At 52.1% G+C, this 13055-nt stretch overlaps 1 protein-coding gene across 1 annotated transcript in view; it reads right to left on the bottom strand.

The window, feature by feature from the left end:
* Nucleotides 1-11602, bottom strand: part of LOC135995538 (olfactory receptor 14C36-like) — a 69793-nt gene extending 58191 nt beyond the window's left edge. Inside the window, exons 1-2 of the mRNA XM_065646915.1 lie at nucleotides 10709-11602; nucleotides 5719-5751 (exon numbers count right to left, since the gene is read on the bottom strand). Of these exons, the coding sequence (XP_065502987.1) occupies nucleotides 5719-5751; nucleotides 10709-11602 (927 nt within the window). The remainder of the gene's footprint in view (nucleotides 1-5718; nucleotides 5752-10708) is intronic.
* Nucleotides 11603-13055: the final 1453 nt, after the last annotated feature.

The following is a 13055-nucleotide window of genomic DNA, read 5'->3' as shown; positions in this document are numbered from 1 at the left end:
AGACCAAGTTCTAAGCTCTGGTGTGCGTCTGACAGGTGTTTTCCATGTGGGACGACTCGGCACCTTATTGCTCTGGAGCACTGCAGCGGAATTAGGACACCTGAGTGAAACCCAATCCCTGCCAGACCAGCTCGGAAAGCTCCAGGAACAGCTTTATAGTCTGCGCTGGAGCACAAAGGATGTGGCTGAGCGGGCTCTCCATGAAGGCATGAAGCAGGGAAGGCTCCCAGGCTTTACCGGACGGGTAAGGGCACAAGGCAGAAGGATCTACTCAGGGGTTTTATCCTCCCTCCGGCACGTATCCTACTCCATTCCCTGTCACAGCCAACAGACTGGTGCTGCTGGAACAAGTGCTGTCATGGCCACGCTTCCTTGTCTGTCCATGCTGCCTGGCCTGGGGCCTCTCCACGGGAAAAGCCCCTTCCCGCAGCTCCAGCATTCAGAGCACTGGAGTGAGCAGCCCCCGCTTTCTGATCCCGTCAAGCACAGCAGAGCAAACCTGGGAGGCTTCCAGGCAATTTGAGTGTTCCTTCCATCTGATATGGGCCTTGTCCCCGTTCACCTTGCCTGGTCTTGCAGGGGAGCTGCTTGCCCCGTTCCTTTTCCTTCCAACAGGCGCTCTCCTTTGTGTTCCTTCCCAGGCGGTTCAGGAGATCATCAATGAAGCCCTGGAGAAGCTGGAAGAAATGCAGGTCCCGATGCCTGATTACGCCCTGAAATCAGCAGGTACCATGACACTGTACAAACAAACCAGTTCCAAAGCGCTTCCTGTCCAGATTGACAAGATGGGCATTGGAACGTGCCCAGGGGTAGGAGAGAAAGGGCAAGAAGTCAAGGGTCACCTTGTGCCCTACAAGTGCCCCCACTGACAGAGTCTGTAATGGGCCAGACCCCATGGGAAGCACAGAAAGCCTGATTCACGTTCTTGTCTTTTTCCACGGCCCATGACTCCCTGCTGTGTGTTCTAGAGGGGTCATTCCAGTTAGAAAGAGAGGAACCCACTGTAGGACATGGATGACAACTGAGAAGCTTTTTCAAGTCAACAGTGCAATATTGCTCCCAACACTGCCTGATGATTCTGCTCATGTTTTAATTTCCAGGGGCTGCTGTCATTCATTCAAGGACTTCTCCATCTCTCCGGAATGACAAAGCCAAAGTCTTCCTGTACTCCATGCCGGTGATGGATTATATGAGGTCCCCTGAGCTTGTTCTTGAGGTAGGAGCACCAAGACGCAGTAAAACAGAGGTCAGAGAATGACCCACACACACTGCTCAGAGTTGCCTTTCCCCCCGTCTTTGCTCCTCGAAGCTTCTTCTCCTGCCTCCTTCTCGCATGGACCTGCTCTCCTCCTGTGTCTCCCTGCTGAGTATTTCCTGTCCCAGAGTGCCCCAGGTTCTCGGTGGGAGCTTCTACCAGGCCAGGCTGCTCCTGCAATCTGTGTCTGCCCAGTCGCTGTGCAAACTGTCAGCACGGCACAGAAGGAGAATGGCAGAGGTGCCTGCAGAGCTCTGGGAGAGACCCAGGGCAACCTTCTCCATGTCAATGTAGTTTCTTCTTCTTTGTTCAGCCAGAAAATCATCCTGGAAGCTGCTGGCCCTTCCCAGGAAGTCAAGGACAGGTCTTCATCAAGCTGTCTGAGCCAGTGATTCCCAGAGCCGTCAGCATGGACCATGTGTCGGGGACAGCGTTCCATGGAGAAAGTATCTCCGGAGCTCCAAAGGACTTTGCTGTCTACGTAAGTGATTTCTCTGGAGTGGGGGGCAGGGGGTTGCACAGCATTTCTAAGCAGGGGCTGAAGGTGGTTCTGAGAGTGGAGTGGCCTGAAGGTTCCTCCTGGCTCTCAGAACAAACAGGCTCCTTGGAGTCGCTCCCTTCCCATTGTATTCCTCTTTTATTCAATGGACCACTCGAAAGGAAGCTTCTGGGGCAAGAGGCTACTCCAGGAGCCATAGGGAAAAGGAGCTGGACAGTGCATGGTCCTAGACCTTCTTGGCTTCCAATGCCAGTGGCATTTGTGATCCTCAGGTTACCTCCCTCTCACTGGGAGCGTCTGCTCCTTTTCTGACCGGCAGCTTGGACTCGTTGAGTAGGCAAGTGTGCCGTGCTGCCCACCTGCAGCTTCTCATCTTTTCCTTGTGCTCATGGTCCTTGGACTACGTAGCTGAAATAAGCCTGTGCCTCATCGACTGAAGTTCAGTCTTGCCATGGTGCACCAGACGCTCTTGTTTTCTCCACCCCTGTCCTTCTGTAGGGCTTCAAGGAAGAACACGACGAGCAGGGAACATTCCTGGGACAGTTCACCTTCCTGGCAGCGCTGAATCCCAGTCAGACCTTCCAGCTGAAGGTATGGGGACAAAGAGGGGGGAGAACTGTAGGAGAGGAGGCGAAATGCGGCTGGATGGGGAGAGGCTTCCCTGCCAAAGGGCTACAGGCAGCCCTGTCCTTGAACGTGTGCCACGCTGGCCTTTCTTCTGATTTAACTTCCTGGTGGCACATGGCTGGACTGCCACTCTTCTTCTCTTTCATTTTGGGTTTAAACTTCAGCACTTAGAAGCGCCACAGTTGAAACTAGAATCAGCTTGACTGTCTGGACCCCAAGTGCACACAAGAGGCCACATCCCGTAGGATGCACGACTGCTGCTCTGCCAGTTAAAGACCAGAAATACTGGGCTTCCTGAGGATTCTGTTGGTGCTGGCAGTGAGCAGTGACAGGGAGGCCATTCTGTTTCCTTGGCTTCCTAGAGAAGGCAATGAGCTGTTTTCCTGACACCACCACTGGGTCTTCTGACTGTGGAAGCCTGTGCCCCAAAGCAGGCGAGAACTTTCCAGCGTATTTGCTGAGGCATCTGGGTGCTGCTTCTTCCTTTACTAGTTCTCATGGCCCAACGAGGTAGAGCAGGACAAGGACATCTTGCCCACGACAGGTCCAAAGCCCTCGCGGGGCAGCTGGAAGGAAGCTGTTGAACGAGGCCGTCGCTGCGGCACTTCTGTCAGTGGTCACGTACCAGAGAGGAAAAGGCGACTCATTTCTTCTTGTCGTTTCAGAACGAGCTCCCTGGGGTTGTGAATTACATCCAGCTGCAAGTGCTGAGCAACTGGGGCCACCCAGACCACACCTGCCTGTATCGGTTCAGGGTGCACGGTGATCTGCCCAAAGACGGGGGAGTGGTGCCGGTTTCATCTACCAATAAATTCCATTAATGTTCACCAAGTCGAGTACCAGTCTGCTTTGCCTGTGATGCTGACTGGTCCTCCCTGAGCTAACTGCAGCTCCCCATCCTTCTCTGAACCCATCAGCTTATGGGAGACTTCAGGAGTCCACAGCAAGATTTTCCTTATTAGGGAAAACAGGAAAACTCAGTCACAAATCTGCAGAAAGCCTGACATCCACATGCTTGCTGCCTCCACAGGAACATCAGCAAGGCCCTGCCTGTACACCAAAGATTAAATTAATGGAGAGTTTTCCTGTGCAGGAAGCAACTAAGGATCAATGGAACCATCCGTTGTTACCTGTTTTCACAAGAGGCAGATGCTGCTTCAGTGTCCATCTTTCAGTGTGTTGCCAATGTGAAAATGGAAGTGTGTTTTTTTCTAAGAAGGAAACCTTAACTGGAAAGTTGGTTCATGCCTCATTTGCCTCCCTGTGCCTATAATCGAATTAATAGCTCAGGAACCGTTACAGAGTGATTAGCAAAGCAAACTCAGGACACTTCAGAGATCCCATAACCACACGAGTCTGTCTTTCCTTTTGACCCCGAGTTCCCCAACCCCAAGGCAGGAGCAGGCAGGGCAGTCGTTTCCTCGAGTCACACCAGGGAGGAGAAAGCAGCAACAGCGCTTGGCACCCAGGGCTGGCAACAGCAATTTGTGCTCTGAGCTGGGGCTTAGTCCATGTGCAAGCCCAGCACTGATCCAGATACCAAACTGAGGGTGTCAGTTCATCCCCGCTGCCACACACACGCTGCACCTTCTCCCATCGCCTCCTCCCGATGAGCTGTTTTCCAGCCCCTTCCACCTCAGCCCAGCTCAGACACCTGCACTCTGGCCCAGGGCTGACTGGGGCTGGTGACCCTCGGGGCAGCAGCAGGAACTGCTCTGACCCTGGTTGTGGGGCTGTCCCTGGGCTGAGCCCTCGGGCCCAAGGCTGCTGAACTGGGCCATGGTGGGGCCCAGGGGTGCTGAGGTCGACAGGTCCCCCCAGCCTGTCTGTGCTGGAGACACCTGCTCCTGCAGCAGCCCTGGTCCTGGACCTGAACCTGCTCCATCCTCATCCAGAAGTACACGTTTGTTTGGCATTTTCTTAAAACTGAAGATCATTCAGGTAGAGGCAGAGCCTGTTCAGCAGTTTGAGTAGTTTGGGGACAGAGGCCAGTTGGGGGCCAGGGCCCTCAGGGGTGGGGGCTGTTTCTGCCCCGTGCCCTTGGCCTGGCGCTCACAGCTGAGAAGGGACTTTCCAAAATCCTGCTGGGAGGAGCCAGATGTGCCCACCCCCGGCACAGCCTCAGGGTCTGCTGCCGACCTGCCTTCAGATCATCTCTCCATAGAATCATAGGATCGCTTTGGTTGGAAGAGACCATCAGGTTCATGGAGTCCAAACATAACCCAACTCTAGTACTAACCCATGTCCCTAATGACCTCCAGTCTAAACCTCCCCTGGCACAACTTGAGGCCATTTCCTCTTGTCCTCTCACTTGCTCCTTGGGAGAAGAGACCAACACCCTCCATGCTCCAACCTCCTTTCAGGCAGTTGTAGACAGCGATCAGGTCTCCCCTCAGCCTCCTGTTCTCCAGGCTGAACCCACCACTTCCCTCAGCCGCTCCTCATCACACTTGTGCTCCTGGCCCTCAGCAGCTTTGTCGCCTCCTCTGCACTCTCTCTAGTGCCTCAATGTCCTTCTTCTGATGAGGGGCCCAAAACTGAACACAGGATTCAAGCTGCGGCCTCACCAGCGCCGAGCACAGTGGCAACAATAAAGTGTGGCTGATGTTCTCTCTTGACCACACTCCCTTCCCCACTAAGGAAAGGGAAAAGGAGGAAAAGGGAGAAAGACTTACAATTTGGATAGATTTATAAAACAAAACAAGACAAAAATTAAAACTTTCCTCGTAATACTAATAATGAGACAAATAAGGCAAAATATACAAAACCTATATTGTATTGCCCAGAGTAGCCAAAATGCTGCCACAGGGGCTGGTGTCACAGCAGAGGCTGCAGCGAAGACGTCAGGAAGTCCTGGACTGGACTCGGCAGTGCACAGGAACTGGATTCAGGGATGCAAGGACTGGAACCAGGATCAGGGTTGCAGGCAGGACAACGGGCAGGCTCCTCTTGAGATGCCAGCCATGGACCAAGAGCCTGAGACCCTTGTGATCTCCCAGCATTAAACTGTGCATGACGTGGATGGCATGGAACAACTCAGTTTTCAATTGACGTCACTCGTTCTGTCCACCCCTCCCTGCAAGTACAACCCCCTCACTTATGGGACATAAGAGATTCACCAGCGATGTTGGCTGCTATAGCAATAAGATCTAGTCCTAGGCCTTTTCTGCATACCAGCCCTACTGTTAGCTCAGTAAAACTGTCAATATTGGCCGTTGTCGGCTCTGGAGCAGACTGTGTTTGAAAAACATGCATCCAACTGCAGAAATATGCAGTTACTTAGAAGAGCTTAAGCTGAAAGGAAAATTCACCAAAAGAGAATTAGTCTTGTTTTAACGAAAAGCAGGACAGCCCCCATCACAGTCTGCACCTTCCTCAGAGAGGCAGCAGAGGTGAGGGCCCGATGTCCTGTCTCGGCTGCCCAGTGAGAACAGGACAGGTGGAAATGGAATGAGGCTGCATCAGGGGGTGTTCAGACTGGACATTAGGAGGAAGTTCTTCACTGGAGGGTGGTCGGTCACTGGAACAGGCTCCCCAGGGAAGTGGTCACGGCTCCCAGCCTGTCAGAGGTCAAGGAGTGTCTGGACGATGCTCTTTGTCTTGTGGTTTAGTGTTATGTGGTTGTGCGAGCAGCGGGGAGCTGGACTCATTGATCCTTACGGGGATCTTCTACCTCGAGATATTCTATGATTCTGTGATGTTCAAGCTCAAGAATAGTCCATCCCAGACCCATTTGTGTGTGTGTGTTTGTCTCTTTCTGAGCTAACTGGGGAGATGAGGAGATCTCTGGGAGGGATCTAAACCTTACATGTGTCATATGGATGAATATTTTCCACTAACAGAGTCAAGAGTACAGAGAGACATGGTGGGGTTGGGGAGGTGAGGAGCAGGTTCTCCATACAGTGATGGACCCCAGGCAGACTGCTGCTCCTTCCTGTCCACACCTCCTCAGGGGACACTCTGCATCAGTATCAATGGGAGAATTCTCCTATCACTTCTTCTAAGTGCTCTTTCTGTACCTTCCTCCTTCACTCCACCCTTGAAACTTACCTAATTAAGTGTACAAGTGTTGAAAACCAGATGTACATGATGGAAGTGACAGGGCTCTATCAGTCTTGCGTGATAACTGCCAGTCCCAGGCAGATACCTCAGGTACACCGAGGGCTCTGGAGGTTTGCACTGGGGGCTTATGGTCAGACCATGGAGCTCTGCCTGAAAACATGAGAACTGCTCTCAGTTCTTTTAAAAAAACAAACAAACAAACAATACAAAACCACAACTCACTCATCAGCTAAAATGATTCAATGTTTTAAATAAAATGTCCATGAACTTCTGTCCTGCCAAAATATGGATTTTTACAATATGTATGAATTGCAGGAGAAGAAATATTGTAGTTACCCTGTGCTTGTATTTCCAGAACTCTGCCTATGATACTGTGTATTTAATCCCCCTGAACATCCAGGTGTTTCTACCTGTCCTTATTCAACCCACCATGTCTGCAGTCATCTCTTCAGAAGCCTGTCTGGACATTTGCGCTTTCCATTGCTCCCCAGAGGTTCTTGCTCCTCTCACTCTTTGCTCATTCAGAGCCTGTCACCTTTCTCTGCTTTGAGCTTCAGGCAGGTAAAGCTGAATTGTCTTTCAGCTGTCACTCTCATACTCCCTGTAGGCAACTCTTCAATTGTGGCGATGGACCTCACTGGAAGTGGCTGAAACTAACGACAGAGTATATTTTATTGTTCATTATGTTGTGTTGTGTTTTCTTTCTCATTATCTTTTTTGCTTTTGCCAATTAAAAAAGCCTCTTTGTGCCTATTTAAATCCAGATCTCTAAGGAAAGCATGAAGTAATTCATGCAGAGAAGCTGTAACAATCAGGTGCAAACTTGAGTGGAGAATCTGATGTAAAGAAAAGTGATGTAACTCCAAGGGGGCCAATGAGTGAAACAGAGAGGTTAGAAAGGTGAGAAGCAAGGATGTCCATCCCGTGTCTGGCCTCAAGGGACTGCTTTTCCCACCTGTCCAACTTCCTCAGGAGACACTCTGCACCAGTATCCATGGGAGAATTCTTCTCTCACTTCTCCCTAGTACTCATTCAAAATGTCCTCTTTACCCACCCCCCTGAAACCTCTCTAATGAGCTCTACAATTCTTCAATACTTGAAGAAAATGATGGAAGAGACACGGCTTGTGAGGGCTTGGAGAATTTTAGTGAGCCCATGGAGTACATGAGGCTCATGAAGCTCAGTTACTGAGAAGAGACTCAACAAAGCTCTCGAGAAGCCAAAGGCAAAAGCAAACCCCAAAGTTCCTTGAAGTATTAATGGGCCCCACTGAGGGCTGTTCCTGACAAAGCCTCCCCAGAGACTCGTTAGAGCAGATAATTGGAGGCTGTGATGACAGGTAGGCCAAGGCCCTGTGCAGGTGGCTCTGATGCTCAGAAACCCCTTGGTTTGCTTTCTGAAGCAGAAAGGAGAAGCCCTGACCTCCAGGCAATGGGAAGGGGGATCCTGTCCTTCACACACGGCTCAGGGCTCTTGCTGGGACCGTGGGATGTGGGTGTGCAAGGCCGAGGAAAGGACAACACTGGTACAACAACTTCCAGCTTCCCCATGGGGCTGCAAGGAGACAACGAGGCCCCAGTGCCATGGGGAGAACATGTCTTCTCCTTGGACTCAGTGGCAGAGACAACTGCCATGGCCAAGGTGACAGAGACCTCGGTTCTGCTGGTGCCTTCCAGCCTTGCCAGCGCCCTTTGCCATCTCCACCTCAGGCTGTTCTACATGGTCCCACACCTGCCCCTCTTTTCCCGCAGGCAGTAGACACGCATCTCCCTTCCCCATCTGCTCTCACCCCAGCATTTCTGTCCCTTCACTGATGTGTCTGCACCCTCACTGGCTGTTCTTTGGAACACAAACCATGGGCTGATCCAGCTCCCTCTGGGTGACCTCTTGCACCACGGCACTGCCCTTCCAGTGACATTTCTTCCTCCTGATAACCAGTATCCACTTCCCAATCTGTACTTGGTGGCTTTTTTTTCACTGCTCCTTTTTCCCACTACTTGAGAAATCTTTACCACCTTCAGAAACTGCCCATCAAGCAGGGAACCCAACCTGTTAGTCTTCTTGTGGTCTTGCACTTGACCAGAGAGAAGTCACCTCACCATGATCTTCTAAATCCCAGCACTGCTGCTGGCCTTTCAGCTTCTCTGATGGACACGACCATGTCCCTGCTGCTGTCCCTTCATGAACTCAGGTGGGATGGACATGACAGCCCGTCTCCAAGGCCTCTTCCTGGGTAGGGCCTGTGGCTACTTAGGCTGAGGTTCTTTCCCAGCCATGTCCCTGCTGCTGGGCTGTCACCTCCAGAGACAGAAATGACCCCACAGTCCCCTTCACAGCCACGCGCTTCTGACTGGATTATGAGCGTCTGAGACCCAACTGACCTTCAAAATACCACACCCATCCATCCCCCTCCTTAGCCCCCAGGACCTGACCAAGACTGAAGCGTGTTCTACACAGTCCTGCACCTGCCCCTCTTTCACTGCAGGCTGTAGACACCCATCTCACTTCCTTGCCTTGCTTGAAGAGAGCCCTTGTCTCACTCATCTTGTCTCACTGTCCTGCTCAAGGCCGGGTGAACCAAGGGAGGTTGTTCAAGGCCTCCACCCACCTTGGCATCACCCTCAAAAGAGCTAAAATCGCATTCTACAGGAGGACGTGTCCAATGCCCTTCCCAGGGACAGAGGCAGGCTGACTAACCTGCAATTCTCCCAATGCCTGTTCTTGCCTTTCTTGAACATGGCTTTGATGTCTGCCTTTTCCTAAGACCCCAGAACCTTTCTAATTACCCTGATTCTTATGAGAGCACAATCCAGAATCACGGGCAAGGGTGACGTAGCAGACAGCAGCACTTGCAATGAGCTTGTCCAAGGCAGCTGAGATCAGTCTCACTGGGCCTGTGTTGTTGGTTCCTGGAGTCACACACAGAAATGTCAGGGTTCTGTCAGGTGTCCGCATCTGAGCTGGCCTCATGGACTCCTTATGCACCCAGGGATGCTCACAGACAGAGTCTGTCCCTTTCACACACAGAGGCATGAGTCACAGTGTCTCTCTGGCCTCCTGTTGCCACTCCCAAGGGACGGGAGACACCTCAGCCCTGTGGTGTGTCCCCCTGCTCTGCACTCATCTGAGATGTCCCACATCATGAAGAATGGACACGGGGACCTCAGTTAAAGGAAGCACATCCCAGGGCTGCATTCAGGTGATTTCCCATGGGGTGTTCCTCCCAATATGAAGTGACCTCAAGGCCTTCTTTGTGCCACAGGCCTTCATGGAACCCCAAGGAATAGTTGATGGTGTTTGTGCTCACTCGCGTTCATGTCACCTCACGTACATGATGTGCATGCTCACATCTCATCTGTACAATGCAAACATGGACTGCTAACCTACTCATTCCATGTCCCTCTGTGGGTGAGAGGCCAGGGCTGGCAATGGTGGCTGTGAGGGCCAGTCCATGACAATTGTCCTGGGGCAGCTTCCACAGGGTGTCCAGTGCACAGGGGCACAGCCCAGACCCTGCTCTGCTGGTCCTGCAGGTCTCTGGCAGGAGGCCTGGCTGTGAGAGGACACTACTGTGTGTCCAGCCCTGCACACACACACTGTTCAGCTGTACTCTGGTGTTTAATCTGTGGGCCACTTTCTTGGACGTGTTCTTCAGAGAAATTCTGGGAAAAGACCTAAACCTTCAGGCAGTGTCCTCAGGAGGTCAGCTTTCTTCATGGAAGGCTGTTCTGAGGCCAGCTCTGTCACAGCAGTGCCCATTGCCTGTCCCTGCCTGCGCTCACAGGACTGACACACAGCAGGACGGTGACCAGGCTGCCAGAGCACTCAGGCCTTGCACCAACACAAGGGATGAGAAGGAGAGTGTGGGAGTGGAACGAGAACAGCTCTGGAAGGCCAAGCGCTGGTGCTCCCTGGCAGGGCTGCCAGGCTGGACTCTTTTCCCCTCCACCCATGCACGGGAACTGTCCCTGGAGCTCCAAACACAACTTGGTGAAAGGATCTCAGTAAAAAATAGAGGCTGTGAGGCCTTTTAATTTGTTTAAACACAGATACAGCAAAGCTCCTCATTTACGCAGCCCCTCAGTAAACAAAGAAGACAGTGAATTGGAAAGGGGATAACAATATTATCAAGTGAAAAACCACAAGTGGCAACATAAAATACAGAAAATGGGCTGGGCTTGCAACAATTTACACTGTATCTGTTATGCAGAAGATGATGGGCAGTTTACTGCTTCAGAAAATAATCCAGTCATCAGTTTCCACACAGCACCCTTGAGCTCCTGGTTCCTCATGCTGTAGATGAGGGGGTTCAGTGCTGGAGGCACCACCGAGTACAGAACAGACACCACCAGGTCGAGTGAAGGGGATGAGATGGAGGGGGGTTTCAGGTAGGCAAAAATGCCAGTGCTGACAAACAGGGAGACCACGGCCAGGTGAGGGAGGCACGTGGAAAAGGCTTTGTGCCGTCCCTGCTCAGAGGGGATCCTCAGCACGGCCCTCAAGGTCTGCACATAGGACAGCACGATGAAAACAAAACAGCCACAAGTTAAACAGGCACTAACTACAAGAAGCAAAACTTCTTTGCTGTAGGCATCTGAGCAGGAGAGCTTGAGGATCTGGGGGATTTCACAGAAGAACTGGTCCAGGGCATTGCCCTTGCAGAGCGGCAGTGAAAATGTATTGGCCGTGTGCAGCAGAGCACTGAGAAACCCACTGGCCCAGGCAGCTGCTGCCATGTGGACACAAGCTCTGCTGCCCAGGAGGGTCCCGTAGTGCAGGGGTTTGCAGATGGCAACGTAGCGGTCGTAGGACATGATGGTAAGCATAGAATACTCTGCTATGAACAAGAAGATAGAGAAAAAGATCTGTGCAGCACATCCTGCGTAGGAGATGACCCTGGTGTCCCAGAGGGAGTTTGCCGTAGATTTGGGGACAATGGTGGAGATGGAACCCAGGTCGAGGAGGGCGAGGTTGAGCAGGAAGAAGTACATGGGGGTGTGGAGGTGCTGGTCACAGGCTATGGTGGTGATGACGAGGCCGTTGCCCAGGAGGGCAGCCAGGTAGATGCCCAGGAAGAGCCAGAAGTGCAAGAGCTGCAGCTCCCGTGTGTCTGAGAATGGCAGGAGAAGGAACTGAGTGATGGAGCTGCTGTTGGACATTTGTTGTTTCTTGCCGTGGGGACTATCTTCCAAAAAGGAAATGACATCTTAAAATCAGGACATACTCCTGAGCACTCCATTTTTCATCATACCCCGCCCCAGCTGAAATGCATTTCCTTTCTCTGCTACGTGCTGGCCGAGTGTGCTGTGAGGAGCAGGACCTCTGCCCGTCTGGGGCCCAGCAGCCAGCTTTGCTCTGCTGCAGTGGGGACACTGGGGGAGCTGGTTTGAGAGCTCTGATGTTCACAAGCAATGTCATATTTTATGCACTGTTCATGAAAAACTTCAATATCTCCTCTCTTGACACTTAAGAGCATGGGCTGCAGAGCAGAGGCTTAGCATGTCATTATTAGGATTTTCTCTGTGTTTTTAATTTTCCACCATCACATCTCATGACTGGATTTTTGTAGGGGTTGAATTCCTCATATATATGACTGAAAATGTGAAGAGTCTTGAGACAGGACAGGCAAAAGGGCTCACCTCTCTGTGGCTCAGTGTGAGTTAGGAGAACAGCTTTTACCCATTTGTCTTGTGCTTTCACTTGTGCTGCCTTAAAAATAACTTCATAAACAAACCTCTCTTTAAAAGAAAACCCAAAACTGGACTCACACTGGAGCAGGGAGCCCTGTTTGAAAGGGCAGATCTGCAAACTCTTCTCTGTCCCAGCCCAGAGGTGGAGATGTGATGGAGACAGCAGGACACGACCCCTCACCGAGAGAAGCAAAGGACTCTGGCAGGAGAGTGCGGACCCCAAGGAAAGGCTCAGCACTCCTGGGATCCTACAGCAGAGCTGGGCCTTTCTGGGGGCAGCTGGCGAGCCCAGCAGGACAGGCAGAGCAGAGTCAGGGCTCCTGAAGATGGGATGTGCTAAAGGGACAGTCCGATCATTGCCCAGCAGACAACACCCAGCAGCCACCTGCAGAGAAGGAGCAGAAGAGCTCCTGAACACCCCCTGCTCTGCTGCCTGGAGCTGTCCCTGCCTGCAGCTGTGTCTCTGTCCCCAGGTCTCCTCCTGTCAGTGTCACAGACCCCATCACAGCCGCTGTGTGCTCAGCTCTGCCCCGCAGACCCCTCCCAGCAGCCGGCACTGCCCAGGGGCAGCTCTGTGTGGGCCGGCTCTGACACCAGACCAGCCCTGATGAGGCTGGAAAAGTCATCCTGATGCTGTCTGGAAGCCAGGGTGTGTTGATTTCTGATACTCACAGGTTTATGCACTGCTAAGAGTAACAGATTTGGAATTTCAGTGCCTCCACCTGAAGTGAGACATGAGTTTCTCTGTCCCATTGGCCGCATAGATAACTGAGAATGTGAGACTGATAAATAGGATCCTTCTCTTTCACGGAGCCCCTGTCTTGCTGTGCTTCCTTAAGAGTCTCCTGGGAATGTCCTAAAGTGATCTGGAGCTGTGAGCAGCCTTGACCCACTCAGCACTCACTTCATAGCAGGACCCTTC

Source organism: Caloenas nicobarica, chromosome 17 (genome assembly GCF_036013445.1).
Source record: "Caloenas nicobarica isolate bCalNic1 chromosome 17, bCalNic1.hap1, whole genome shotgun sequence".
NCBI classification, from domain to species: Eukaryota; Metazoa; Chordata; class Aves; order Columbiformes; family Columbidae; genus Caloenas; species Caloenas nicobarica.
This window is presented reverse-complemented; position numbering and strand designations above follow the sequence as displayed.